This window comes from Sus scrofa, chromosome 12 (assembly GCF_054392235.1).
Source record: "Sus scrofa isolate SSC_HxYL_T2T_F1_AM1 chromosome 12, Sscrofa_HxYL_maternal_Yorkshire_Landrace_v2.0, whole genome shotgun sequence".
NCBI lineage: Eukaryota > Metazoa > Chordata > Mammalia > Artiodactyla > Suidae > Sus > Sus scrofa.
In genome coordinates, this window is record NC_139394.1 from 2,361,658 (window position 1) to 2,388,088 (window position 26,431).

The following is a 26,431-nucleotide window of genomic DNA, read 5'->3' on the forward strand; positions in this document are numbered from 1 at the left end:
CAGGATTGCTCACGTCTTTATTCATAACAGCCAAAAACCAAAGACAGTCCCGATGGCCATTAAATTCGATGAACGTGGCACATCTGCACAGTGGAACACTGGTAATGCAAAAGCACACGCAGCACAAGTGAATCTCAAAGTCGTAACGACGCGTAATACTAGAAAAGAACACATGCCGCGTGACTGCATTTACGTCAAATTCCCTGCGTGGCCTCGGCCACATCCTCCTGGCCCTGAACCCAGAAGGACCAGCAGAAGCGTGACTTAAAAACAATTGCACTTCAGGTTAAGGCATCCCCAAGTCCTGTGCGTTCTGCCGAGTTCCTGACCCTACTCTTTCAGACTGGTGCCAGCCCCCACCTGTCCTTGGGGCAGCAGCCCCTAGCTCTGTGCTCCCGGAGAAGCAGAGAGCTGCCCAGGGTGGGCACGCACCACGGTGACGGGAGCGGCAGACCTTCCAGTAAACATTCCAAGCACAGCGTGCCCCGCGGGGCACTGGCCCGCCTGCGGTCTGGGCAGGCGCCTCAGAGCCCAGGAGGCAGACTCACGAGCAGATCCGGGTGTTCAGGGATGTCAGCGCCATGCGACACGGGGAAAGTGCTCCTGGCCCACGGCGCACACACAGCTGAGGGTGCGGGAGCTGGGCGGCTGGGAGGCCGTGAGGGAGCCGCACCCCCCGGCCCCGGCTTAAGACCAGCTGATGAGAAACTGCTCTCCCATCCTCAGCGAGACAGGGATGTCCAGGGTCTGCAGAGGGAAACGGAGCGCAGCTTGGCCCTCAGACCCTTGGCTGCAGACACGAGGCAGGCAGGAGGGTGGACCCGCGGCCGGTCCTGACCTGGGAGCTTCCTGCTCTGTGCCCTGCCAGCACTCCTGGCAGCGGCCACCTCAGTTGGCTTTGGAACAAATGCCCTTCAACTAGTGCCGACAGTGTGGCACAGGCAGAGGATAGCGAGTGCGAGGAGGCAGCACCTTCCCGCTCCTCCCCTGGCATGGCCCGAGTGCCCTCCCCCTTCTGGACAGCTCGGCAGGCTTCCTGCCCCACCCCCGCCCCGGGGACAGGCCCTCTGGCCTAAATCTGGGCGCTCTTGCCTCTGTGTCGGCGCTGTAGGTGAAGTTGGAGACAGGAACACCGTTGGAGAGGACGTTTTGGGGGGCTGTGGCCACCCCCAGGACCGTCACCCTCCTCAGCTGCAGGTCGGCCCCCTCACTGCTCAGGTGCACCAGCTCGTTCACGATGGTGTTCTGGCCGGAGCAGAGAGATGGGAGCGGAGACCTGAGAACACGGCCTGGGGTAGACAGCAGACGGGAAAAGGCAGCCCCAAGAACCCTGGGACGTGCACGGTGCAGAGGACTCTGGCCAGCCCCACACCCCCAGCCAGCTCCCCGTGTCCAGCCAGGATCACCACCCCAAGAGGACCCCAGCCTGTGCTGGTCCCAGGACTCACATTTTGGGCCAGGAAGACGACCTGCGTGTAGGCCCCACGGTCCAGCACTCCCAGGCTCTCCCCGTCGTCCCAGAACAGCTCCCCTTGGGCCTTTCCACTCGTGGTCAGGGCCACAGCCAGGGCCATGGGCTGCTTACGGGATTCTGTGGTCGTGAGTCCAGGGCCCTGGAGGGGGTGGCCCAGGTCACTGCCAAGCCTGCTGGAGGCCTCCAGACCCTGGCGTGAGGAACGCTCGGCTGGGCCAGTGCTGTGCTGTAGGACAGCCTGAGGCTGAGTGGCGTGAACACCCATGGGGACCCCCTGGCCAGGCAGACCTACCTTAGAGGACATTAGAGGCCCACAGAGGTTTGCAGACTGACTTTGAAGCAGGGCTCCCTCCCAGCTGCTCAGCAGCAGGTCCCTCCCCAGTCAGGTCCCCCCGAACCTGAGAATCATCATCTCGGCCAGGCCCGGGCAGGCCCCCAACTGTACAGAGGTGGGGGGCCAGCAGCCTCAGGGCTGGACAGACGGGCTCAGGGCCGGCCCAGGTACCTGCATGGGGATGATGCACCCGGCCCGGAGGTGGAGGCTGATGGTGTCCAGTGGGGCGGGCAGCGTCACCCACTGTCCCTTGCTGTGGATGGCAGGTGGGAGGGGTGCAGGAGACGGAGGCGGAAGGCTGCCAGAGGATTCCACTGGCACCTGGAGGGGGACATTACGTCACAAAAGGGTCCTGGGCAGTGCCAAGCCCCTGCGCCATCATCAGGAGCCGAGACCAGAGACCTGGCCACACGGTGAGGACAGCATGAGAAGCCTGAGCCAGGGCTCAGGTAGGGCAAGTCAGAGGACGTGAGAAGGGGCAGGAGTTTGGGAGCAGGACAACTGGAGTCCCTGCCCAGCTCAGTGGCAAGTCACCTGCTCAGCCTTGGTCTCCCCACCTGGAAATGGCTTTTTGCAGGGACGGCATGAGATGCTGCTGGTGGAACATGGACCCGGGACTCAACCATCTGGTCCACACCCAGGGCTGAGGGAGAGCCCCCTCCAACCCCCCAGGTTTCAGGTCCCAGGACTCACTGTCTGCAGGTCGTACCACGTGCCACACGGAAAGTAGCCAGTGACCTGGACCTGCCCAGCCTCAAGCACCGGGGTGACAAGCAGAGCCTCCCCCCACAGGAGCTGTCGGTCCACAGTCCAGGTGCGGGGGTCCTCGGGGAACCTTCAAACAGGAGGGATGGGCGTGGGGGCCTGGTGACCTCTGCGGTCAGTGGGCCCAAGGGGCCCATGGGGGCTCAGAACAGACCCACAGGACTCAGGTTACATGCGGCAGGACTAGTTCCTGCAGACTGAAGTCAAGGCAGGAGCCGAGAAGAGCCTCTCCCTGCCCGACAGTCCAGACAGGACACATTCATGCCTCCTGTTTGCAAATTGCGTTTTTGCTCTCCTGTCTGTTTGGCTTTTTTTGGCAGCACGTGGAAGTTTTTTTGTGGCCGGGACTCAAGCCCACGCCACAGGTGCAACAACGCCAGATCCGTAACCCGCCGCACCACACCCTGGGGAGCTTGCTGTTTGACTCTTAACGGTCGCACCCCTGGTCTGAGTTTCTATACACTAGGGAGAGTGGCTGTCATTTTATTGAGTGTTTTCTCCTCTTTGTTTACCTTGACATAATCTATATTCAGGGCAGTTCTAATATTTTTGTTTATGTTCAGAGAGATGTTACCTTTTTTTCTAAATCAAACCACCCTTTGCTTGTCAGTTGTGATACTTACAAAGTGCGCTCCTGCCAAAGTATAGAAAAACATTCTATTTTCCTGTGGCTTCTTCTACAGCTTAATTTTTTTCTTTTTCTTTTTAGCCACCGCACAGCATATGGAGTTCTGGGGCCAGGGGTCAGATCTGAGCTGCAGCAATGTCAGATCCCCAACCCCCTGTGCTGGGCTGGGGATGGAACCTGTGACCCAGCACTCCCAAGACGCCACCAATCCCATTGCATCACAGTGGGAATTCCTCTACAGCTTAATTTTTGACATTGAACTATTTAATCCACCTGGAACTCATGTTTGTATGGCGTAAGAGGAAAATAAGCTAATTTTTCCAAATAGCTAACTAATGTACTACTGGAGAATTTTTTTTTTTTTTTTTTTTGGTCTTTTTGTCTTTTTAGGGCTGCACCTGTGGCGTATGGAGGTTCCCAGGCTAGGGGTCTAATCAGAGCCGCATCTGTGACCTACACCACAGCTCACGGCAACGCCGGATCCTTAACCCACTGAACAAGGCCCGGGATCAAACCCACAACCTCGTGGTTCCTAGTTGGATCCGTTTCTGTTGTGCCACGACAGGAACCCCACTACTGGAGAATCTTTTAATGCACTGATTTCCGATGCCATTTCATGGTTCAGTAACTTCCCACGTGTATTAAGTCCTACTTGAGGAGCATCTACTGAATTTCTCTTGTGGTCTTGGAGCCTTAAGCCACAGATTCAGTCATGATCTTACACCTTGTCTGACCGTCTGTTGGGCCTGGTTTGTACTCAGTGTTCATCCTGACCTTTTCCCTTCTCTGGTACCCCAGTTTTGAGTTGGAATCTCAGGGGTAGGAACTAGGGGTGCAGGGGGCCCCTGGGGCGGGGAAGCCCAGGTTTTGCTACAGCCTCCTCCCTTTCTTGGTGCCTGGAACACTCCCCCGGGCAGGGCAGCTGCCCTGGGGTCAGCGAGTCCAAGGCTGTTGCTCCCAACCTAGGTACTCACTCCAGGAAGAGGGGCCTGGCCACAGTCTCGCCCCTGACGTGGGCCCCGTGGAACAGCGTGTAGAGGTAGGGCAGCAGTGTGTAGCGCAGGGTGAAGGCCTTTCTCATGGCTCGCTGCGCAGAGTCGCTGAACCGGTACGGCTCCTGCGGCTGTGGGCCGGGAGAGGGGAAGTTGGGGAGCAGGAAGGAGAGGAGGCACCTGGGGGCTGGGGCTACAGACCGAGTTCCTCTCACCAGGGAGTCCCGGCCCTTCCAGGTCAGCCAGCTGTGGGTGCACTGGCACAGAAAGCGGTGTTCCCCAGGGCGTGGCCTCCCCTGCTGCCCCCGCCTACCAGGCTGTTCAGGTTGTTGTGGTTCCTCATGAAAGGGTAGAAGGCCCCCAGCTGGGTCCAGCGCACGCAAAGCTCCTCCGAAGTGTCGCCCAGGAAGCCGCAGATGTCAGCCCCCACCAGGGGCACCCCCAGCAGATTGAAGAGCAGGATTTCTGGAGGGCAGTGCCAGACGGGCATCTGAGTGCCGCAGCAGGACCAGCAGCCCAACAGACACCCCTGCTGAACAGGCTGGAGGGAGGATCCCTCCTCAAGTCGTCCCCACCCAGCCCCCACGCCATGGTCAGTACACTGCTGACCCCTGCAACTGCCACTCACCGTCAGCAGCAGGGCAAGCTGTACCTGCTCCCTAATACCCAGGGTGGGCAGAGCAGACCACACCCATTAGGGGTGAATTATGCCCCCCCACCCCGGTAAGCTGTAGTTCTAAGCCCCATTTGCTATGAATGTGACCTTACTGGGAAATAGGATGACTGCAGATAAAAGGTTGAGATGAGTCAGGATGGATTAGGGCCACTCCAGTGACCTCATCAGAAGGGGGAACGAGGTACAAGACGCACAGAGGGTCCCAAACATGATCAACCCACGCAGACCCACACCAGGACGTGTTCTAATTAAATGGCAAAAGTTAAAATGAAGAGAGGATTCTAAGGGCAGCAAGAGAAAAACAGTTAACTACAGGGAACTGCCATACGGCTATCAGCTGATTTCGTCACAAAAATTACACACCAGATGGGGTGGCAAGATATATTCAAAATCCTGAATGGGAAAAATCTGCAACCTAGGATATTCGATCCAGCAAGGTTATCATTTAGAATAGAAGGAGCCAGCCCTAAAAAAGAACAAGATAATGCCATTTGCAGCAACACGGATGGAATTAGAGACTCTCATACTGAGTGAACTAAGAAAGAGAAAGACAAAAACCATATGATATCACATATCTGGAATCTAATATATGGCGCAAACGAATCTTTCCACAGCAAAGAAAATCATGGGCTTGGAGAACAGACTTGTGGTTGCCAAGGGGGAGGGATTGGGAACTTGGGGTTAATAGATACAGACTATTGCCTTTGGACTAGATTAGCAATGAGATCCTGCTATGTAGCACTGGGAACTATATCTAGCCACAAATGATGGAGCAGGATCATGTGAGAAAAAAGAATGTGTACATGTATGTGTAACTGGGTCACCATGTTGTACAGTAGAAAAAAACTGTATTGGGGAAATAACTAAAAAATAAAAATAAAGGATGTTACAGCTGTCAAGCTTTCTGTAAATTTAACAAAAGTAATGAATCACTGTATTTAATGCAAATAGAGTTAAACATCTTCGAATGAGGGGAAAATTTTCAAGATGATATTTTAACAAAGTACAGATAACTAGAAAAAAGACCCACCACAGCCAATACTTTAAATAACAATCTGTAATCTGTAAATGGAATAAGTTGGAAGCATATTATTTTAGGAATATAATTTTGATGATTGAAACCTACAGGTTAAGTCTTTGAACTAAAGAATTAAATATTTATATCTACATATCATCCATGTATCTTAAAAAATAAAATACATAATATTAGTCTGAAACTTAAGCCAATCTTTTGAAGTTTTTTAAAGCAGTTGTTTCAGTTGAATAAATAATTCTATATTCTCTCATAATGCACCATTTTTTTTAAGGATCTGCTTCTCTGAGCTTTAAGAGAGTGATTTTGTTTTAAAAACACACCCAGGAGAACACTTATAAACCGCATACTTAGCAATTAAACCTTCACTTTAAAAACCCAGTAGAATTTGCTTCCTAGCATACAGAAAATGCAAACTTACCTACAAAACAAAAGTATAAACCAAGGTCATCTTGGGATTTGGGATTTTTAGGTCTGCGTGTAAGGAGCTTGAAAATCATCAGTTCACCCTCACAAGTAAAAAACTCAACAGACTGAAAAGAATGTATACATGTATGTGTAACTGGGTCACCATGCTGTACAGGAGAAAATTGACAGAACACTGTAAACCAGCTATAATAAAAAAAAAATTATGTAAACAAAAAAAAATAGACTAGAAGGAACAATAAAGAATTTCTCCAACAGGCAATAACTAAGAATACAGCAATACTACACCTATCCTAAGAGAAATATTGAAAGATCTTATAGAAAAGAAGCAAGACTCCATAGGAAAGAGAAAATGACAGTTGGAAAGCAAATCACTGAAATAAGCCAGTAGAAAGTTTTTTTTAAATTAGAGTTTTTTTTGAAAGCAGTAAGTACAATGCACAGTCAAAGGATAAACATGAAGGTGCAGAAGAGGACATCAAATCAAAATGTGGGGGAGGGGAGTAATCAAATGTAAGTTTTCTTCAGAATGTATTTGAACCTATACGATCACTAGTCTAGAGCAAGTAGATGCAGTAATGGGTTAGCATACTTGAAAAACAGGGTAACCACACATCAGAAACACACAACGGTCACAAAATCCAAAAAGAAACGAGAATAAAAAAACAAAAAAAAAAACAAAAAAACACCAAACCACAAAAAGAAAAAGGAACAAAGAAGAAATAGACTGAAAGTGAAGGGATATAAAAGATATTATGCAAATAGAAATGAAAATAAAGTGGAGGTGGCAATTCTATTATCAGACAAAACAGACTTTCCAAGGCCATAAAGAAAGATAAAGAAGGGCACTATATCATGATAAAAGGATGAATATAAGATGATATTATACTCATTAACATATATACACCCAATATAGGATCAGCTCAATACATAGAATACTAACAGACATGAGGAGGAATTGACAGGAATGATAGCAAGAGACCTTAACACCCACTGACACCAATGGACACCTTCTAGACAGAGGATCAGGAAGGCCACGGAGATCCTAGATGATAGAACAGTTACTTAATTGATACCAAAAGGAAACAATACTTTTTCTTTTTTTTGGCTGCACCCATGGCATATGGAAAGCCCTAGGCCAAGGGATCTAATCCAAGCCACAGCCGTGGTAATGCTGGATCCTTAACCCAATAAGCCAGGCCAGGGATTGAACCCATGCTGCTGGAGAGACAATGCTGGACCCTTAACCTCCTGTACCACAGTGGGAACTCGGAGTACACATTCTTTTTAATTGCACATGGAACATTCTCAAAGATTGACCATATACTAGACACAAAACAAGCCTCAATAAATTTAAGAATATAGAAATTATCTGGAGTTCCCACTATAGCTCAGTGGGTTATGAATCTGACTATTATCCACAAGGATTTGGGTTTGAACCCTGGCCTTGCTCAGTGGGTTAAGGATCTGGTATTTCTGTGGCTGTGGCATAGGCCGACAGCTGCAGTTCTGATTTGACCCCTAGCCTAGGAACATTCATATGCCACAAGTGCAGCATAAAAAGCAAAATAAATAAGTTAAAAAAAATAAAAATTATCTCAAGCGTCTTTTCTGACCACAATGGCATTAAACTAGAAATTAACCACACAAAGGGAAATGAGAAGGAAAAAAACACAATTATAGAGAAACTAAACAACATACTACTAAAAAAACCAATGCGTCAACAATGAAATCTAAAGAGGAAATTAAAAAATATCTTGAGGCGGTCCCACTGTTGCGCAGCGGTCTAAGAATCTGACTGTGTAGTAGCATGAGTCACTGGGAGGTGTGGGTTCGATCCCTGGCCTGGTGCACTGAGTTAAAGGATCCAGTGTTGCTGCAACTGCAGCTTGGCTTCAGTCCCTGGCCTGGCAACTTTCATATGCCATAGGTGCAGGCATAAAATTAAAAAAATTTTGACCAACAAACACATGAAAAAATGCTCAACATCGCTGATTATAAGAGAAATGCAAATCAAAACTACCATGAGATATCACCTCACACCAGTCAGAATGGCCATCATAAATAAATCCACAAATAACAAGTGCTGGAGGGGCTGTGGAGAAAAGGGAACCCTCCTGCACTGTTGGTGGGAATGTAAACTGGTACAGCCACTATGGAGAACAGTTTGGAGATACCTTAGAAATCTATACATAGAACTTCCATATGACCCCGCAATCCCACTCTTGGGCATCTATCCAGACAAAACTCTACTTAAAAGAGACACATGCACCCGCATATTCACTGCAGCACTATTCACAATAGCCAGGACATGGAAACAATCCAAATGATTGGATTTGGAAGATGTGGTATATATACACAATGGAATACTACTCAGCCATAAAAAAGAATGACATAATGCCATTTGCAGCAACATGGATGCAACTAGAGAATCTCATACTGAGTGAAATGAGCCAGAAAGACAAAGACAAATACCATATGATATCACTTATAACTGGAATCTAATACCCAGCACAAATGAACATCTCCTCAGAAAAGAAAATCATGGACTTGGAGAAGAGACTTGTGGCTGCCTGATGGGAGGGGGAGGGAGTGGGAGGGATCGGGAGCTTGGGCTTATCAGACACAACCTAGAATAGATTTACAAGGAGATCCTGCTGAATAGCATTGAGAACTTTGTCTAGATACTCATGCTGCAACAGAAGAAAGGGTGGGGGAAAAAATGTAATTGTAATGTATACATGTAAGGATAACCTGACCCCCTTGCTGTACAGTGGGAAAATAAAAAAAATTATAAAAAAAATTTTTTGAGACAAATTACAATGAAACAAAACCATACCAACTCTGTGGGATGCAGCAAAAGCAAGACTTAGAGGGAAGTTCACAGCAATACAGGCCTTCCTCAAAAAACCCTCATCAACAACTTAACCTACCACCTAAAAGAATTAGAAAAGAATTTAAAAAAGCCCCCTAAAGTCAGCAGAAGGAAAGAAAGATCAGAGAGGAAATAAATAAAACAGATTTATTATCATTAAACTAGAAAAAAATTGCACGAAATCAAGGGGTACTTCTTTAAAGGGTAAACAAAATTGACAAACCTCTGGCAAATTTACTAAGAAGCAAAGAGAAAGGACCCAAGTAAACAAAATAAATGAAAGAGGAGAAATAACCAATACTGCAGAAATACAAAAACCCATAAGAACCCTATGCACAATTAGATGCCAGCAAAGTGAACAACCTAGAAGAAATGCACAAGTTTCTAAAAATATCCAGCCCACCCAAATGGAATCAAGAAGAAATAAATAATTTGAACAGACCACTCATTAGAAGTGAAATGGAGGGAGTTCCCTTTGTGGCTCAGTGGTTAACAAACCCGACTAAGATCCATGAGGATGCAGGTTCAATCCCTGGCCTCGCTCCGTGGGTTAAGGATCCAGCATTGTCACGAGCTGTGGTGTAGGTCACAGACGCAGCTTGGATCCCGTGTTGCTATCTATGGCTGCAGCATAGGCCACCAGCTGTAGTTCCGATTCGACTCCTAGCCTGGGGACCTCCATATGCTGCAGCTGTGGCCCTAAAAAGCAAAAGGAAAAAAAAAGTGAAATGGAATTTGTGTACACACACACACACACACACACACACACACACACACACACAAGCTCCCTGCAAACAAAATTCCAGGGCTAGATAGTTTCACTGGGAATTACACCAAATATACAAAGAACTAATACTGATCCTTCTCAAATACTTCCAAAAGGCTAAAAAGGAGGGAACGCTCCCAAAGATATTCTCCGAAGCCATTGTCACCCTGACACCAAAGCGAGACTGACACAACCAAAAAAGAAAATTACAGGTCAATATCTTTGACGAATATAGATGCAAAAATTCTTAACAAAATATTAGCAGACTAAACCAACAATAAATAAAAAAGATCACATGCCATGATCAAGTGGGATTCATCCCAGGGTCGCAAGGATGGTTGACATACGCAAATCAATAAATGTGATTCACCCCATCAGGAAAACGCAAAACCACATGATCATCTCAATAGATGTAGGAACAGCACTTGACAAAATTCAACATCCACTAATGATAAAAACTCTTACCAAAGTGGGCACATAATAAAAGCTATTTATGACAGACCACAGCCAACATAATACTCAAACATGCAAAGCCGAAAGCCTTCCTGGTAAAACATGGAACGAGAGAAGGATGCCCACTCTCACCACTTCGATTCAACACAGTATTGGACATCCTAGCCACAGCAGCCAGAAAAGCAAAAGATATAAAAGACATCCAAACTGGAAAAGAAAAAGTTATACCGTCATTATAAGCAGATGACATGATGACCCGATACTATACGTAGAAAACCTTAAAGATTCTACACAGAAACTACTAGAACTGATAAATGAATTCAGCACGATGGCAGGATACAAAATTAGCATATGGTTAAGGAAATGAAATAATGAATTCGGCTGCATTTCATTATACTAAGAGTGATATATCAGAAAGGGAAAGTGAAAAAAAAAACCTTTTAAAATCATACTTCCAGAAATAAAATACTTAGGAATAAACCTGACCAAGGAAGTGAAAGACGTATATCCCCAGAACTACAAAACATTGACAAAGGAGGCCGAAGATGACTCAAAGAAATGGAAAGATACCTTATGCTCTTGGATGCAAAGAATTAATATTGTTAAAACGGCCACATTACCCAAAGCAATCTACAGATTAAACGTGATCCCTGTGGGATTATCTGTGACACTTTTCACAGAACTACAACCAATAATCCTAGAGTCTATGTGGAACCATGACCCAGAATTACCAAAGCAATCCTGAGGCAAAAAAAGAACAAAGCTTGGACGCATAAGCCTCCCAGACCTCACACAATACTCCAGAGCTACAAAAATCAAAACACCTTGTTACTGGCACAAAACAGACATATGGATCAATGGAACAGAATAGAGAGCCCAGAAATAAACCCACACACCTACAGTAATTAATCTTTGACAAAGGAGGCAAGAATATACAATGGAGAAAAGACAGTCCCTTTGGCAAGTGGTGTTGGGAAAGCCGGACAGCCTCGTGTAAACCAACGAGGCTTCCTGCACAAAAATGAACTCACAATGGGGTAAAGACTTAAACATAAGACATGACGCCTCGCACCTCCTAGAGGAGAACACAGGCAAGACATTCTTGGACATAAATGGTAGCCATGTTTTCTCAGGTCACTCTCCCAGGGCAACAGAAATCACAGTGGTAATGATCAAACTGAAAAGCTTCTGCAGAGGAAACCATAAGCAAAATGAAAAGACAAATTACAGATCGTGAGAAAGTATCTGCAGACAATGAGACTGACAAGAGTTTAACTTCCAAAGTATACAAATGGCTCGTACAACTCAATAATTAAAAAATCAAAAAATGAGCAGAGGACCTAAATAGATACTCCCGAGAAGACATGCAGATGGCCAACAGGCACATGAAAAGAGGCTCAGTCTCTCTAATGTTTAGAGTAATACAAGTCAAACTACACCGAGATCACCTCACACTGGTCAGAATGGCCTGCATTAGAAAAAAGTCTACCAATACTACGGAGTTCCCACTGTCGCTCAGGGGGCTAAGGACCTGAAGTTGTCTCCGTGAGGATGCGGGTTTGATCCCTGGCCTTGCTAGTGGGTTAAGGATCTGGCATTGCCACAAGCTGCAACCTAGGTTGCAAATGCAGCTCAGATGTGGGGTTGCTACGCCTGTGGTGTAGGCCCCAGCTGCAAGTGTGATTCAACTGCTGATCTAAGAACTTCCATATGGCCACAGGTGTGGCCATAAAAAGAAAAAAATGTCTACAAATAATAAATAGTAAAGAAGGTGTAGGAAAAAGGAACCTTTCTACACTGCTGGTGGGAATGTAAATAGTATAGCCACTAAGACAACAGTGTGGATGTTCCTTTAAAAACTAAAAACAGTTACTATATGATTCAGCAATCCCAATCCTGGGCATATATCCAGAGAAAACTCTAATTTGAAAAGATAAATGCACCCCAGTGTTCACTGTAGCACTATTTACTATAGCTAAGACATTGAAAGCAACCTAAAAGTCCATCACTAGATGAATGGATAAAGAAGGTGTGGCTTGTACACACAAACACACAATGGACTACAACGCAGCCATAAAAAAGAATGAAATAATGCCACTTGCAGCAACATGGATGGATGCAGAGATTATCAAACTGAGTTAAGTCAAAGTCAAATATCATATCACCTATATGTAGAATCTAAAATATGATACAAATAAACTTATTTACAAAACAGAGATAGAGCCACAGGCATAGAAAACAAACTTTTGGTTACCAAAGGGGAAAGGGGTGGGTCCGGATAAATTAGAAGTTTGGGATTAGCAGATACAAACCACTATATATAAAATAAACAACAACACTGCACAGCACAGCAAATTAAAAAAAATGAGGGAAAGGGCCACGTGACAACCAAGATACAGGAAGAAGAGAGGACAGATGCAGAGGTTAGGGTGACACAGCCCCAAGCCAACGATGGCCAAGGACTGCAGGCAGCTGCCTGGAGCTGGAAGAACAGACAGGATTCAACCCAGAGTCTCAGAGAGCGTGAGGCCCTGCCAACACCGTGATCAGACTTCTGGTCTAAGAAGCAGTCTGTGGTTTTAAGCGGCCCAGGGTGTGGTACTTGGTTATAGCAGAGGGTCAGTGAGTCCCCTGAGGTGCTGAAGGGTCAGATAGCTTCCTGGGCATCTGGGCCCCGCCCTGCCCCCACCACCTCCTAGCAGGACTCGAGGGCTCTGGGTCGCCCCTCTCCTCAGCGTCTCCTTGGGAGCCAGCAGGCAGGACAGGGCTCAGCCTGGGGCGGCTAGGGACGCTGGTCTGGGCCGCAGCAGGTCCTGGGAGCTGCATGGCCTTAGTCTGGTAACGACAGCTCACACCAGAACTGAAACCCAAGAGCCACAAGGGGTGGCCCAAAGCTCAGGCATCTGGCTGTGGGGCAGCTTCAGAGATCAGCCTGACCCTCCATGCCAGCTCCAGGGTGAACATCAGAGCCCGGTGGCCCTGTGGGCAGAGCCAGTCACCGCCTCTGGAAGGAGGGATGGACTGCTCGCCCATGAGCTCAGCTCGGAGGGTCGTCCCCATGGCCCGAGGCGCTGCAGAGCATCCCCGTGGAAGCGAGCCTGCCACTGTGAAAGCGCTTCCATGCTGGGGGCTGGGGAGGCTCGTTACAGCTGTGATCCTGGCCATCACTCTAAGCCCTTCTGCAGGGCTCCCGAGCCACCCCTGGGCCTAACGTGTGTCTGCAGCTTCAGAGCTCTCGCAACAAAATTCCTCCTCCAGGGTGGAGCTGGGCATTGAGACAAGAGGAATGAGAACGGCCTCTGGACTGAGCTCTGATGCGATTTCATGCAGCCCAGGATGTGGTCACCAGAAGGGACATTCTTTCTTTCCCTGGGCCTGGGATCAAACCTGCACCATTGTCACGACAATGCCAGATCCTTAACCCAGTGTGCCACTAGGGAGCTCCAGAAGGGATGCTACTGATGGCAGGCAGTAGTCAGCATGAATCAGAGGTGGGGATGCTTGGAAGGGGTGGCACAGGTGCACCCACTTGCACAGGTGAGCCCACTCGCACAGGTGTGCGGGGCCCGCCCCACAGGAGTTGCCTGTGGGCCCCACGCCATGGCAGCAACATCTCCCTGGGGACCCAGCTCTGGGCTCACCTCACTGGGGAGGGGCCCGCGCTCCTCTCCTCGCACCCCCCCGCGCTCCTCTCCTCGCACCCCCCCGACAGGTGCTCTCACCTGGCACGGAGTAGGAAAGCTGCTCCCAGTTGCTCCACACATCCCCTGTCCAGTGGCCGGCGTATCGGCCGTGGCCCGCGAAGGTCGAGCGAGAGATCACAAAGGGACGCGTCCCCCGAACCTTCACCAGTGCCCTGGGCGGGGTGGGGAACAGAGTCGTATGGAGGCGGGGGCACCTGGAACCCTGTCACTGCCTCCAGATAGCCTGGGAGTGCAGCAGCAAGGACGAACTGGGCGCAAGGAGCCAGCTGGCCAAGGCCACTGCCAGTGTCTGCTGGGCAGTCACCTCTGCTGCCAGACTGCCCTTGAAGATGCACATGTCACGGGGAGGACAAGGGTCCCTCGTCCCTCGACACTCAAGGGGGTCAGGGGCCCTGGTCAGCCCTGGCCTCCTGCCTCATCGCCATGCCCTTCCCCTGAGCCCCGGGCATGGAGCTGGGGGGCCCTGGGCTTCCTCCTCTCCCTCCTGCACCCTGGGGCCCCTCACCTGTGGGAGGCCAAGGCTTCAGTCAGGCCATACAGGTTGTGCAGGTCGTAGTGCGTGGAGAGGAACTGGCGGCTTGACGCGCAGATGGTGGCTGCCTGGAGCATCCCGCCCACAACCCCTGGAGGAGAGGGGGTGGTTTCCCTGCAGCCTCTGCCCAGCAGGCTGCTGCCCCACATGCTGGGAGCCCCTCGGACTAGGGGTGTGTTCCTGTAGTCTCCACCTTTCTAAGGACAGGAGGTGGGGATGCCACAGGCTGGCTTCTGCAGACCCAGACTTCACGTCCGTCTGCTCCTGAGCCCTTTTCCCTCTTCCCCAGTCTGGCTGCCTGAGCCTGAAACACGCCCTTGGAAGGGTCTGGCCTCAGCTGCACATGCCGGGTCAGCATCGTGCCTCTCCCAGGTGCCAGGTGAGCTGTCCCCACCTGTCCCTCCCAGGCCGGCTGCTGCCCATCAGCTGTCAGAAACCAGAGAAGGGAATCCCCGATCTGAGCCATTAAATCCCCAGCCAACTGGGGCTGGGGGGTGGGCAGGTGGGGGCAGCTCACCTGGCACGTAAGGAGGGTTCTCCAGGTCGCTGTCAGGGCAGCCGTCCACTGAGCCCCTCACGAAATTCGACGGCTCGTTCATGTCCTGCGAGAGGCCCTGAGGCTGAGCGCCCTGCCTGGTGCGGAGGCTGGGGCCAGTCCCCGAGGCCGGGGGACACCCAGGGGCAGGGCCACACTCACAATCCACATGCCATCGAAGGGCACCTGGGCGTGGAACTCAGCCACCATGTCCTGCCACCAGTCAAGGGCCTCGGGATTGGTGAAGTCAGGGAAAGCGGTGAGTCCAGGCCACACCTGGACAAGAGGCCAGACGGGAGATGGGGCCCCTGGAGCCTGCCTGCGGCCCGGGCGTCTCGGCCGCCCCAGGCTGCAGACCCCCTCGTCTCCCTGGGACTGGACGGACCTTGGAGGGAGGAGCGTGGGGAGAGCGCCCACTTTCAGACCAGGCCCCAGAATCCACCCTCCTAGCGGCCCTGGCAGCCTCCCCTCGGCAGGGGCGCTTCCGCTGGTTCCCGGCCCATGCTAGAGTGGGAGGGCGGGACCCCGACGGGCAGCCCTGGGAACCGCCAGGAAGGAGATGCAGGACCCCGAGGCCTCCCCGGGGGTCTGCAGAGCTTGTGCCTGAAAACAAGGGCCCTGACACAAGGGCCAGGAGCCACTGTCATCCCCGGCTATGACACCACCCCCGTCCCACTGGCCGGAGACCCCTGCTTTCTCGCCCTGGCCCCCAGGCCCTGCCGTACCTTCCCAATCAGCGGCTGCCCCGTCTCATTGGTGACGAAGACCCCCCTCCGCAGACCCTCGTCATAGGGGCGGTAGGTCCCTGGGGGGCCGGAGCTGCTGATGGCAGGATCCTGGGGCGAGGAACCAGTCAGGACAAGAAGGAAGCGCCTGAAGCCTTGGCGCCCATCGCGGGGAAATGAGGAAACGCCCTGGCTAAACGTTAACGAGGCAGACCTGGACGTGCACGTGACCCCGCCCCCGGATGGCCGAAGGGGGCGCACCTGGATGCAGCCTCGCCTGGGCTTCACGGGCCCAGCGTTGGCAAACGTTCTACGGTCAGCATGATTCATTTAGAGTAATGGAAGGTCTGCGTCGTCCCCCCCGCGCTCTGCCCCCAGACCCTGCTGCCCCCAGACCAGCCTTGAGGACGGAAATGACCACGAGCCCGACTCCAAACGGGTTTCCTCAACTGAGGGGCATCCGTAGTGGCGGCCCCTTGGTCATCCCGGCTCCCCTCCCCTCCTCCAGCCGCAGGCTGACCGCGGCTGCACCAGGCCCGGAATCACACAGCCCTCGGGCTGCAGGACTGGCCCAAGGAAGCACCTCCTGCTGAGCCGCTCAGATCCTGCGCCCGACCGGACCGCCCGGAACCAGCTCCACCTGGCCTTCCACCGCCGAGTGGCCTCAGCTGAGCAGCCCCGCCCCCACCTGGCTTTAAGCTGTCCCGGTAAGCTACCGCCCCGAGGATGCTGGGTGACAGATGGTTCCAGGGACATCACTGGACAGCAGGGACCACCGCGAGTTGGAGCCACTGGGCCCCTCTCCTTCCCAAAGAGCCTGCTGCTCCCAGGGGCACGGGGGGGTGGGGCACTCACCACGATCATCACGTAGCGCCGGCCGCCTTGGTGGAGCTCCCGCACCATGGCCGGGAAGTCCCCGAAGCTGTCCTTGTTGAAAGTGAAGTCCCGCCTGGCGTCCATGTAGTCCAGGTCGTTCCACTGGACGTCCTGCAGCCACAAGGCAGTCGGGGTCCGGCCCACCACCCCTGCCCCACCACAGCCCCCCCCTGCCCCCCGTCACTCACCAGGGGGAAGCGGGCCGTGGTCATGTTCTCCACGACCTGGCGGGTGATGGCGGTGGAGGAGTAGCCCCAGCGGCACAGATGGAAGCCCAGGGCCCAGTACGGCGGCATGAACGGGTAGCCTGGGAGCCGAGGTGACCGTGAGTGGGTAGGGGGGCCGGGGAGGGAGGGCGGGGGCTGGGCGCTGGCCTACCCACGACGTCCAGGTACTGCCGCACCACGCTCTTGGGCTCCGGGCCCAGGAAGAGGTACACGTCCAGGATCCCGCCTGTCGACCTCCAGCTGAGGGCTGGGCTGGGCTGCAGGACCACGTCTAGGGAAAACAGCCCTGGGGCTCAGGGACAAATGCTCACCACCCGGTCCCCAGGGCAGACCACCGCTGGAGAGGCAGGGTCCTTCCACAGCGAGCCTGGGGCCCAGAATATCCATTCTGAGCCTGAACCACTGAAGGGTGATGCTGAGCAGCTGGACCTGGGACCCCCTTTCTGGCCTCAGCCTGCCTCTGGCAGGGATCCCAGAGGCCACCTTAGGAGCACCAAGGGGCAGAGCCGAAGGCCACAGTCCACCAGTCATTTCTTGGAAGAGTGAACGAGGCCCGAATCAATGCCCCCTCCTCTACCTCCAGCCTGCTAGGCAGGTGCGGAGAGCCCCACCCCTTTTATGAAGGTGGGACCGGGGAAGCCCTGGGGCAGGCAGGGGGGCACAGAAGCAGAACTGGCTGGGGCATGTGGGGCCTCCATGCCCCTTACTTACCCATGGCATTGCTGTTCAGCAGGAAGACCCCGTGAGCTGACCCGCCATCCTCCAGCACCAGGTAGAAAGGGTGGGACCCGTATAGGTTCGAGTCAGGCTGGGACACGGTGGACACCTGCTTTAGTGCCCGGCCCACGTGGCCTCTGACCCCAGGCCCCGCCCGGCCGCCCCTTTACCGCGGGGGCGATGTCCCGATTCCAGAGGGTGGCCTTGGTCCAGTTGGTGCTGAGCATCAGGGACCCGAGGTGCTCGGCGAGGCCCGTGATGTGCTGGGACGGCAGGGAGGTGGACAGCTGCAGAAACTGGTCGGCGAAGAACAGCGGGGCCACTGTCGTGTTCAGCCTGCCCGGAGGAGACCAGAGCCCATGGCCCCACGAACCCTGACCGCAAGCCGGTGCTGGGCAGGGCCACCCAGAACCCTTCCAGTCCTGGGAGTCGTGGCCCTGAGCACCTCCTGTGAGGGCCAAACTGCTCCCAGACCCGCTGGAGCTGCCCAGCCAGGGTGCCCCATGGTCCCACGGGGGCAAAAGCAAGGCAGAAGCCACGGTTGGACCCCCTCTGCACAGAAGATGCATCACAGCTAATCTCCCAGCATGAGCTTCCACCGAACCCCGGCTGGCCCTTGGCAAGACGTGTGTGTGTGTGTGTGTGTGTGTGTGTGTGTGTGTGTGTGTGTCTGGCCCTTGGCAAGACGTGTGTGTGTGTGTGTGTGTGTGTGTGTGTGTGTGTCTGGCCCTTGGCAAGACGTGTGTGTGTGTGTGTGTGTTCTCGGCCAAGATCTGAAAAAATGCTTTAGAAACGTCTCTCTGAGCTCTGCTTACAGGTCAGCTTCTCAGAGAGAACCCCTCCCCACAACGGCAGAGCCAGCCCCCACCCTACACCTGCTCTGATGCCATGTTGTGGTGGACCCCAGCTGCCTCTCTCTGCCATGTCAGCCCTGGGAACAGGTCCGTAACGCCCGGCCAAGAAATAAATGGGCAACAGGAAAGAAATGCACTTCAGAAGGCAGGTGCTCTGAAGATTAGGGCACATCCAAATCCCTCCTTCCAAGCCTGCAGCTGAGCTCACCGCCAAAGTAGGGCACCTGCTATGTGGGCAAGTGCACGGGGTGCATCCTGGGAAAGGGGCTTGCCTGGGAAAGGGGCTTGCCCAGCCCAGCGGCAGGGACACAGCCTGGTGGGCGGCCGCAGCAGAACTGCTGACTCTGCAAGCTGGGGGTATGGGGGTGCTTCTGGGCCTTGGCCACACTTAGACTCAGCCACGGCACTTGAGTCTAAAAGATGCATCTGTGCACCCAGTACCTGGGGGAGCAGGGGGCCGGGGGGGCGGGGGTGACGAGACCAAGCAACACCCTCCTTCTCTCCACAAACACCCCCGCGCCCCTGCTGGTGTAGGAACTGCTCTAGGAGCTGCTGGTTCAGGAGGGACAGGAAAGGCTCCTGCCTCGGGCAGATGACAGTCATGACCCAAGCTGAGGTGAGGTCCCGGGAGGGCACAGCCTGGGAGGGAAACGGAGCAGAGTGGCCAGCACCTGGGCTGGGCTCTGTCACATGCCAGCAAGCACTTGGCTTCTCTGTGCCTCTGTCTCCCCGTCTGCAAAGTGGGGAGAATAACAGGACCTACGTCCAATTGACGAGATGAGCACTGCAGTGCCTGACGCGCAGTCCGTGACAGATAAATAAACAAGAATACTGGAGTGCCCGTCGTGGCGCAGGTGGAACGAATCCGACTAGGAACCTTGAGGTTGCGTGTTCAATCCCTGGCCTCGCTCAGTGGGTTAAGGATCTGGCGTTTCCGTAAGTTGTGGTGTAGGTCACAGACGTGGCTTGGATCTGGCATTGCTGTGGCTGTGGTGTAGGCCGGCAGCTGTAACTCCGATTAGGCCCCTAGCCTGGGAACCTCCATATGCTGCAGGTGTGGCCCTAAAAAGCAAAACAAAAAAAGCCAACCAAAAAAAAACCACCAAGAATTCAGCAGGGTAGGGGGTGTTGCCTGGAGCAGGGGTGGCACTTCAGACTGGACCAGGCTTTCTCAGCGGAGGCACTGTCACCATCGGGCCAGTTGCTCTGTGTTCTGGGCCCTCCCGTGTGTTGTAGGATGTTGAGAAGCATCCTTGCATCCCCACCCCCAGTGGTGACAACCTGACATGTCTCCAGCTGTGGCTGAGTGTCCCCAGTGGTGGGGGGTCACCCCCACCGGGACTCTCTGGGCTGGATGGTTGCAGGGGGGCCTCAGAGGCTCCCTGAGGGCCAGGAGCAGCAAGGAGGCTGGAGTGGGAAGGGGACCTCGACAGGGTCAGGAACAATACCCTTCCACCCAGATGGGGGCCACAGAGACTGGACACTCACAGCACCCGTCCAGCCGGCTTCCGCCTCACAACCACCCCAAAAGGCTCGTCTGAGAACTCCACGCTGTAGAGTGTGGAGGGTGCCCGGCTGCGGACACGCGGGGTCTCCAAGGGCACCTCGTAGCGCCTATTGTTGGGATCTTTGATCTAGAAGACAAGAGGGGTGGTGTCGTGAGGCCCGTGGTGGCCGGCTGCCCCTGCCACCCTCCACCCTCCAGAGGAGCGAGGCGTCAGCCATGTCCAGGGTGGCCACACACGGAGTGGGGCTGTGGACAGAGCGGTCGGCGTCCCTGGGCCTCGGTCTCCTCGTCTAGAGCCAGGGCACCTCCTGTGGGCCGCCGGGGAACCTATAGAAGGCCTAGTAAATCTGCATTGCAGATAAACATGTCTTTTAGTATAAATATGCCTCAGACATTGCGTGGGCTGTACTTACACTGAAAAAAAGACTAATTCCTTGGTTATCTGAAGTTCAACTTTGTATATTTTTTTGCTGTGCCTGAGGTATGTGGAAGTTCCAGGGCCAGGGATCGAACCTGTGCCACAGCTGTCACCAGAGCCACAGCAGTGACAACCTGCTGAGCCACCAGGGAGCTCCTCCAGTTTGTGTCTTTATTTGCTAAACTTGGCAATGCTCTGCCACCTGGCAAATCTAGTCTGAGCATGACTGAGAAAACACAGGTCGAGCACCCAGGACTGTCTGGCACGTAGTCATCACTCAGTGGCCTTGGCAGTCACTTTGTTACAACAGGGCCACACTAAATTGCGGGCTTCAGGCTCTCACCTTTGCGTCTACACATTCATTCAGCTGACAAGTTTTTACTGAGCACCTGCCACATGCCAGACACTCTCCAGCGGCTGGGAAGCAGCAGGGAATGGATCGGGACAAGAGGCCCTGCCCTCAGCGGGCCACTGCCCGGAACACCCCGCCTTCCTCCCTCTCCACCCTCCCCATTCCTCCGACTTGAGGCCCCAGATGAGATGTCACCTCCTAAGGGAGACCTAACCTCCCACCGCCTTGCCCTGAGCCGGCCCCTGAAAGCACGTTCCAGCACCTTCTGGTCAGTCTTAGTGGCCCACTCTTCCCTCAGTGTAGGCACTGCGTCTGCTCCCACCTGGACTCAACAGGGCACAACACACCTCTGCGCATAAGCCAACACCCCCCAGGGCCCATCTCTGTCCACTGTCTACACACGCGCCCCACCCCACCCACCTTCCCCGGGCCTCCCCTGCCCACCGTGAAGTGGAGACGGCTCTCAGTCTCCAGCAGCACGTCCAGCCGTAAGGTCATGACGTCCTTGGGGAAGAAGGTCGGGGTGGCGCGGGTCAGGGTGGCCGTGTAGCCCGTCTCGGTGGTGGTCAGGTTCTCCAGCCTGTAACTGGGGTAGCTGGGAGGGAAGAAGCACCAGGGCTGCCCCATCTGGGCGCCCAGTGGCCCTGGCCCTGCAGGCACGTAGCAGCAGCCCCGGGCCTCACACTGCTCCTGGGTGATGGCCTTGTCTGGGGCGCAGTCGAAGCGGCTGTTGGGGGGTAGGTCGCACCGTGTGGGCACAGCGCTGGGACTGCCACGGTGCCCTGGGCCGGGCTGGGGCCCCGGGCTGCTGGCTCCGGGCCGGCGAGCTTTGTACATCTCCTCGGGCTCTTGGGAGAAGCTGCGCAGCTCTCGGGGGACCACCAGGAAGTCGTGGAGCAGGACGTGCCCCAGGAGGGCCAAGGAGATGAGGGCACAGACCCCCAGCAGGGGGCGGGAGCAGGGCGGCCACCTCATGGCTGGGCGCCACGGGCAGCGGGTCCTGGAGGCCTGCAGACAGAAGAACCAGGCTCAAAGGAACGGCAGGAGGGGCGGCCAGGGCCTCAGGGTGAGGGAGGAGCTGGATGGGCCCCTGGGTTGGGAACAGCTGGGACTTGTTAGGCTGAGTTAACTGGGCCTGGCTTCTCTGCTACGTCAAGGAGGGAGTAAGTGGCAGGAGCTGAGCTCAGCCGGAGTAGAGACATGAGATGACCCCTCCCATCTCTCCTGGGGTCAAGGAGAGCTCCCCAACTACACATGCGCAGTAAGGCCCCCGGGGGTCCTAAAGGGAGGGGCGCCAGGCCACAACGAGTCCTGACGCTGTCCCGGCATCCTTTGCTCTGGAATCCGTCTTTGTCAAAAGATGCGCACGCTTGTTGGGGAGGGTCCTGTGCCCCGTCAGGTGTGAGAATTCAAACAAGATAACAAGAACCGTGCTATTGAAGTGATTCAGTCACCGCTGGTGCGCTTCTCACTCCGGGGGACGCCCACTCCCACACTCCGCTTTGGGGTGTGTGGTACGGCCTTGCTTCTGACCTAAGTAAACGCTATTGCTGTGACTCTAACAATATACTTCAGACCTCTTTTCACAGTCTTTGCCTCCTTGAAACCTTCTAATTTTCTTTTCTTTTTTTTTTTTGTCTTTTTGCCTTTTCTAGGCCACACCGGCGGCATATGGAGGTTCCCAGGCTAGAGGTCTAATCGGAGCTGTAGCCTTCGGCCTACACCACAGTCACAGCAATGCCGGGTCTGAGCTGCGTCTGTGACCTACACCACAGCTCACAGCAACACCGGATCCTTAACCCACTGAGCGAGTCCAGGGATCAAACCCGAAACCTCATGGTTCCTAGTTGGGTTCCTTGACCACTGCACCATGACGGGAACTCCACATTCTTATTTTCAACAGGGGGCAAGAATCAGGACAATTCTGTCTTAGCCTCTAGCTGGTCTAGTGGCTGGGACTCCTGGTCCTCCGCCAGGCTGCCCAGGTTCAATTCCTGAGCAGAGAATTAAGAGCTCACTTCAAGCGGTCACTCCCTGCTGTCTCTCTCAGATCAAGGGGACTCTCAAAGCAGCTTCCAGACTGAGCTTGTGCCTGGCCCACTGCGCCCGGGCTGGAAGCGCTGTCTGGCGAGGATGCGGGCGGATGTAGGGGAGGGAGGAAAAAGCGAAAGGAGAGAAAAGTCCCAAACAGGGTTACAGAGCCCTGTGCATTGTGAAGTCTTCCAATACGCTGCAGATAGACACTTCTAGAATGTCTGTAAAAACGACTTAATAACATACAGAACCCACGCGACAGGCTGACACTTGGAACAAACAAGTTGCGACAATAGATGGCTCCCCTGGGAAGACTGGCGGAAGGCAGAAAGTACCCTCCCTCCAGCCGACCGGACGAGGCTACAGCCTGTGAGGGTCTTGGGCGCTGCAGCCCCACGCAACACTCAGGAGAAGGCTGGCCCCCAGGACGTGGCCCCTCGGCCAGGTGTGAGAGAAACCCTCTCGTGTGGGGTCTGGTTTTGGGTCCCGGGCACAGCAGCTGCACCACAGCCTCCCTGGCTGCTCCGGCTCTAAGACTGATGACCTGCATCTTGCTTACCTGTCCGTTCTAAGTATTTGACAGGGAACTTTGCTGGCCCAGCGCCCTGAGGAACAGACACAGATATTGGACTACACACGCCAGGGCTGCACCTGTGGCATATGGAAGTTCCCAGGCCAGGGGCTGAATCAGAGCCACAGCCACCAGCCTACACCCCAGCCACAGCAATGCCACATCCAAGTCACACCTGCAACCGACACCACAGCTTACAGCAATGCCAGAGCCTCACCCCCTGAGGGAGGCCGGGGATCGAACCCATGTCCTCATGGATACTAGCTGGGTTCGTTACCGCTGAGCCACAGCGGGAACTCCTCAAAGTGCAAGGGTTGTATCAGGGAGCACTTTGTGTGCGTTTGGGAGCAAATGGGGAGGATGCCAGGGAACGCCACCACAGCCACTCGAGGCAGACCCCACGGTGGGTGCTGGGTCCAGGCGCCCCAGACTGCCACGGAGACTAAGGAAGGATAGGCCAGTCCATGGGTTTGGGGGTCCTCAAGCCAGAGCTGGCTGTCAGAGGGGTCCAGGTCTCCCAGGAGCGGCCCGCCCTAGTGTTCTGGGCCAGGACGCAGCGCTGGACTTCAGGCCCAGCAACGGAGCCTCCACCAACGACACTCCCTGTGGCAGGAGGTCTGGCAGCCGCATCCTTGTGACCACCAGAGAGATGCGAGTGTTGGGGAAGAGTCACAGGTGCACCCAGGTCACGGAGCATCTGAGCCTCTGAGACACAGACTGGCCACCTGGAGCTTTCCAGCCACCACGGGCCACAGGTACATTTGGTGCAAGAGTGAACTGTGTTTGTATCACATGACTGACACCAAAAGTGTGGGGTTTTCCAAACCAGCCAATTCTTCCACTCTCTGAACACCAGCTGGGTGTCCAGCAATTGAACTCACATCTGACACGCACTCCCAGAGTTAGTGCCGACCCCACAGGTTGAGGGCGCAGTCCCACAAGACACCCCCCACTTCAGACACTAACTGCAAGTCCCAGCTTGTCACCGGCACATCCGACCAAGCGGCTGTAAACTCCTGGGTTCCCACAAACACCTCTCTCCTCCACAGGTTGAATAAACAGCTAGATGACTCCCAGAACTCATTAAAGTGCTTGCTTACTGTTACCTGTTTATTATCAAGGACACGACGTGGGAACAGCCAGATGGCAAGGTCTGGGGAGGGCTGCAGAGCTTCCACGCCCTCTCCAGGCGGCCCTCCCTCCCAGCACCAACATGAGTTCACCGGCGGGAAGCCCCCCAAACCTCAACTAGTTTAGGGTTTCATTATGTGGGCACAGCTGATGAAACCATCGACCAGTGGTGATTGGCTTAATCACCAGCTTCTCTCCCTCCCTCGAGGGAGGCCAGGTGAAAGTGCCTTAGTCCCTCTGGAGACCAGACCCCATTTTAAAGCTGTGTACAGCCCCCTCCCCCCAGTCATCTCATTGGCACAGGAAAGGCATTCATCACTCCCAAGTTCCCAGGGGTTTTAGGAGCTGCATGCCAGAAACTGGGGGGACAGACGAAATATGTCCTTTTATACCACAGTGTCCCAGATCCACGTGACCTTGCCAGACACACCTTGTCATCATGATTCCGAAACTAGGGAACTCAGAGCCTAGGAGCCCTCACTTGGGGAGCTCTGAGGCACTGACTCGGCCCTTCCCGCCCAGACCTTAGAAGGTGCACAGGTGGCCAGAGGCACGGCCAGAGCAGCACCCTATGCCCTGCGTTCCCTGCCTCCGTTTTACAGACCAGGAGGAGAGCCTAGAAAAGGGAGGAGCCCCCGTCACAGCGGCCAACAGTTTAGAGAGAAAATGGGGAAGAACTGAAGGTCAGTAGATCAAGTGGCACTGCCGACCCAGAAAGCCTTGTCACCCTGCTTTCAGGGAAGTGGCTCAGAACCGCTGCTCCCTAGGCCACCGTGGTGGTGCAGACAAGGCGGGTTCAAAACCCATCTCCACCTTGGGCAGAGGGGAGTAAAGGGTTCTTATCCTCCTGCGTCTCAGCTTCCTCCCTGCCACCAAGGGCAAGCACAGCCTTCCCCGCCCATCTCGGGAGAAGTGAGGGGGAACCGTGGAGTTTCGGGGTCCCTGATGTTACTGGGGTCCCAGTCGTTACTGCTGCTGAAGGAGAAAATGTCCTGAGATGATGAGCAGGGAGAACAGAACACCCGGGTCACGATGACCAAGCAAGGTCCAGCCAACTGACCCCAACCACCCCTCCCACGCATCAGCTTCCGTAAACTTGCTTCTGCATCAGCCGTCCTGCCTCTGCCCACTCCGGTCCGCTCTGCCCAGCACGGACCCAGAAGGGCTAGCCCATAAGAGCCCTGTAAAACCCCTCCTCGGGGCTCAGACTCCGGAGAGCGATCTCCTCTGAGCTCACCGGTGTAATAAGCCTGGGTTCGCCAACCCTCCAGGTGTCGCTTGGTTTCTCCCCGGGTAGAAAGACCAGCTGCTGGCAGCTGCCCTAACACTGCCCTCCGCCGCCGTCCCGGCACATTGTAATCAACTTCCCCAATAGGAAAGCACGGACCCCCAATCCATATACGGCTCGATCCCGCCCCTCCCGCGACGGCCGCGACCCGCCAAGCCTCGGGTCTGTGGGGTTGCAGCGCACCACCCTGGCCCCCCTCCACCGCCGTTCGCGGGGACCACCCTCAGCCCGAGTCTCGCAGCCCGGCCCACTCACCTCCGCGCACGCGCGCCCGGGTCCGGCTCGGCCCGGCCCGGCTCACTTCTGCGCACGCGCACGCGGCGCAGTGGGAACTCCAGGCTCCGCCGCCGCGGCGGGGTCACGTGACTCCCACCCGCCTCCGCACGAGCAGGCGCCTTAGGTGCCGGGCGCGTGCGGGGAGGGCCCCGCTGTCCTCCGGCCTGGGCGCTCCCGGAACGTGGGAGGAGCCCGAGGGGACGCGCACTCTGCGAGGGAGCGCGCTCCCCGCGGAGGCACGCCGAACCTCTGCTTTTGCGGT

At 54.4% G+C, this 26,431-nt stretch overlaps 1 protein-coding gene and 1 long non-coding RNA gene across 4 annotated transcripts; one reads left to right on the forward strand and one right to left on the reverse strand.

Moving 5' to 3' along the window:
* Positions 1–26,229, reverse strand: GAA (alpha glucosidase). 2 transcript variants are annotated; one of them, XM_084983382.1, is made up of 20 exons: positions 26,149–26,229; positions 21,314–21,877; positions 20,081–20,226; positions 17,909–18,074; positions 17,733–17,829; positions 17,173–17,292; positions 16,983–17,101; positions 16,774–16,905; positions 15,919–16,029; positions 15,356–15,469; positions 15,176–15,260; positions 14,632–14,749; positions 14,145–14,278; positions 4,507–4,658; positions 4,176–4,324; positions 2,502–2,643; positions 1,980–2,129; positions 1,449–1,613; positions 1,093–1,245; positions 1–747 (listed from the first exon to the last, which is right to left on the reverse strand). In XM_084983382.1, exons 2-20 carry the CDS (start codon positions 21,842–21,844, stop codon positions 688–690), a joined length of 2,844 nt encoding a protein of 947 aa, XP_084839508.1. In that variant the 5' UTR covers positions 21,845–21,877; positions 26,149–26,229; the 3' UTR covers positions 1–687. The 2 variants fall into 2 exon arrangements, with proteins under 2 accessions (XP_084839508.1, XP_084839509.1); XM_084983383.1 differs by having other exon boundaries at positions 25,843–26,229.
* Positions 16,641–21,335, forward strand: LOC146397976 (uncharacterized). Of its 2 annotated transcripts, XR_014820620.1 has the most exons (4): positions 16,641–18,390; positions 18,477–19,208; positions 19,334–19,528; positions 20,053–20,538. It is a non-coding gene; the product is annotated as an uncharacterized LOC146397976 (long non-coding RNA). The 2 variants fall into 2 exon arrangements; XR_014820621.1 differs by lacking the exons at positions 16,641–18,390; positions 20,053–20,538 and adding an exon at positions 20,885–21,335.
* Positions 26,230–26,431: the final 202 nt, after the last annotated feature.

Excerpts from the sequence above, each read along its gene's own strand:
- GAA (XM_084983382.1), bottom strand. The coding sequence starts at position 21,844 with ATGAGGTGGCCGCCCTGCTCCCGCCCCCTGCTGGGGGTCTGTGCCCTC. Across the intron at positions 14,279-14,631 it reads GAAGCCTTGGCCTCCCACAG|GGCACTGGTGAAGGTTCGGG; the intron begins GTGAGGGGCCCC and ends CACCCCGCCCAG. Across the intron at positions 2,644-4,175 it reads GCCAGGCCCCTCTTCCTGGA|GTTCCCCGAGGACCCCCGCA; the intron begins GTGAGTACCTAG and ends TCCTGTTTGAAG.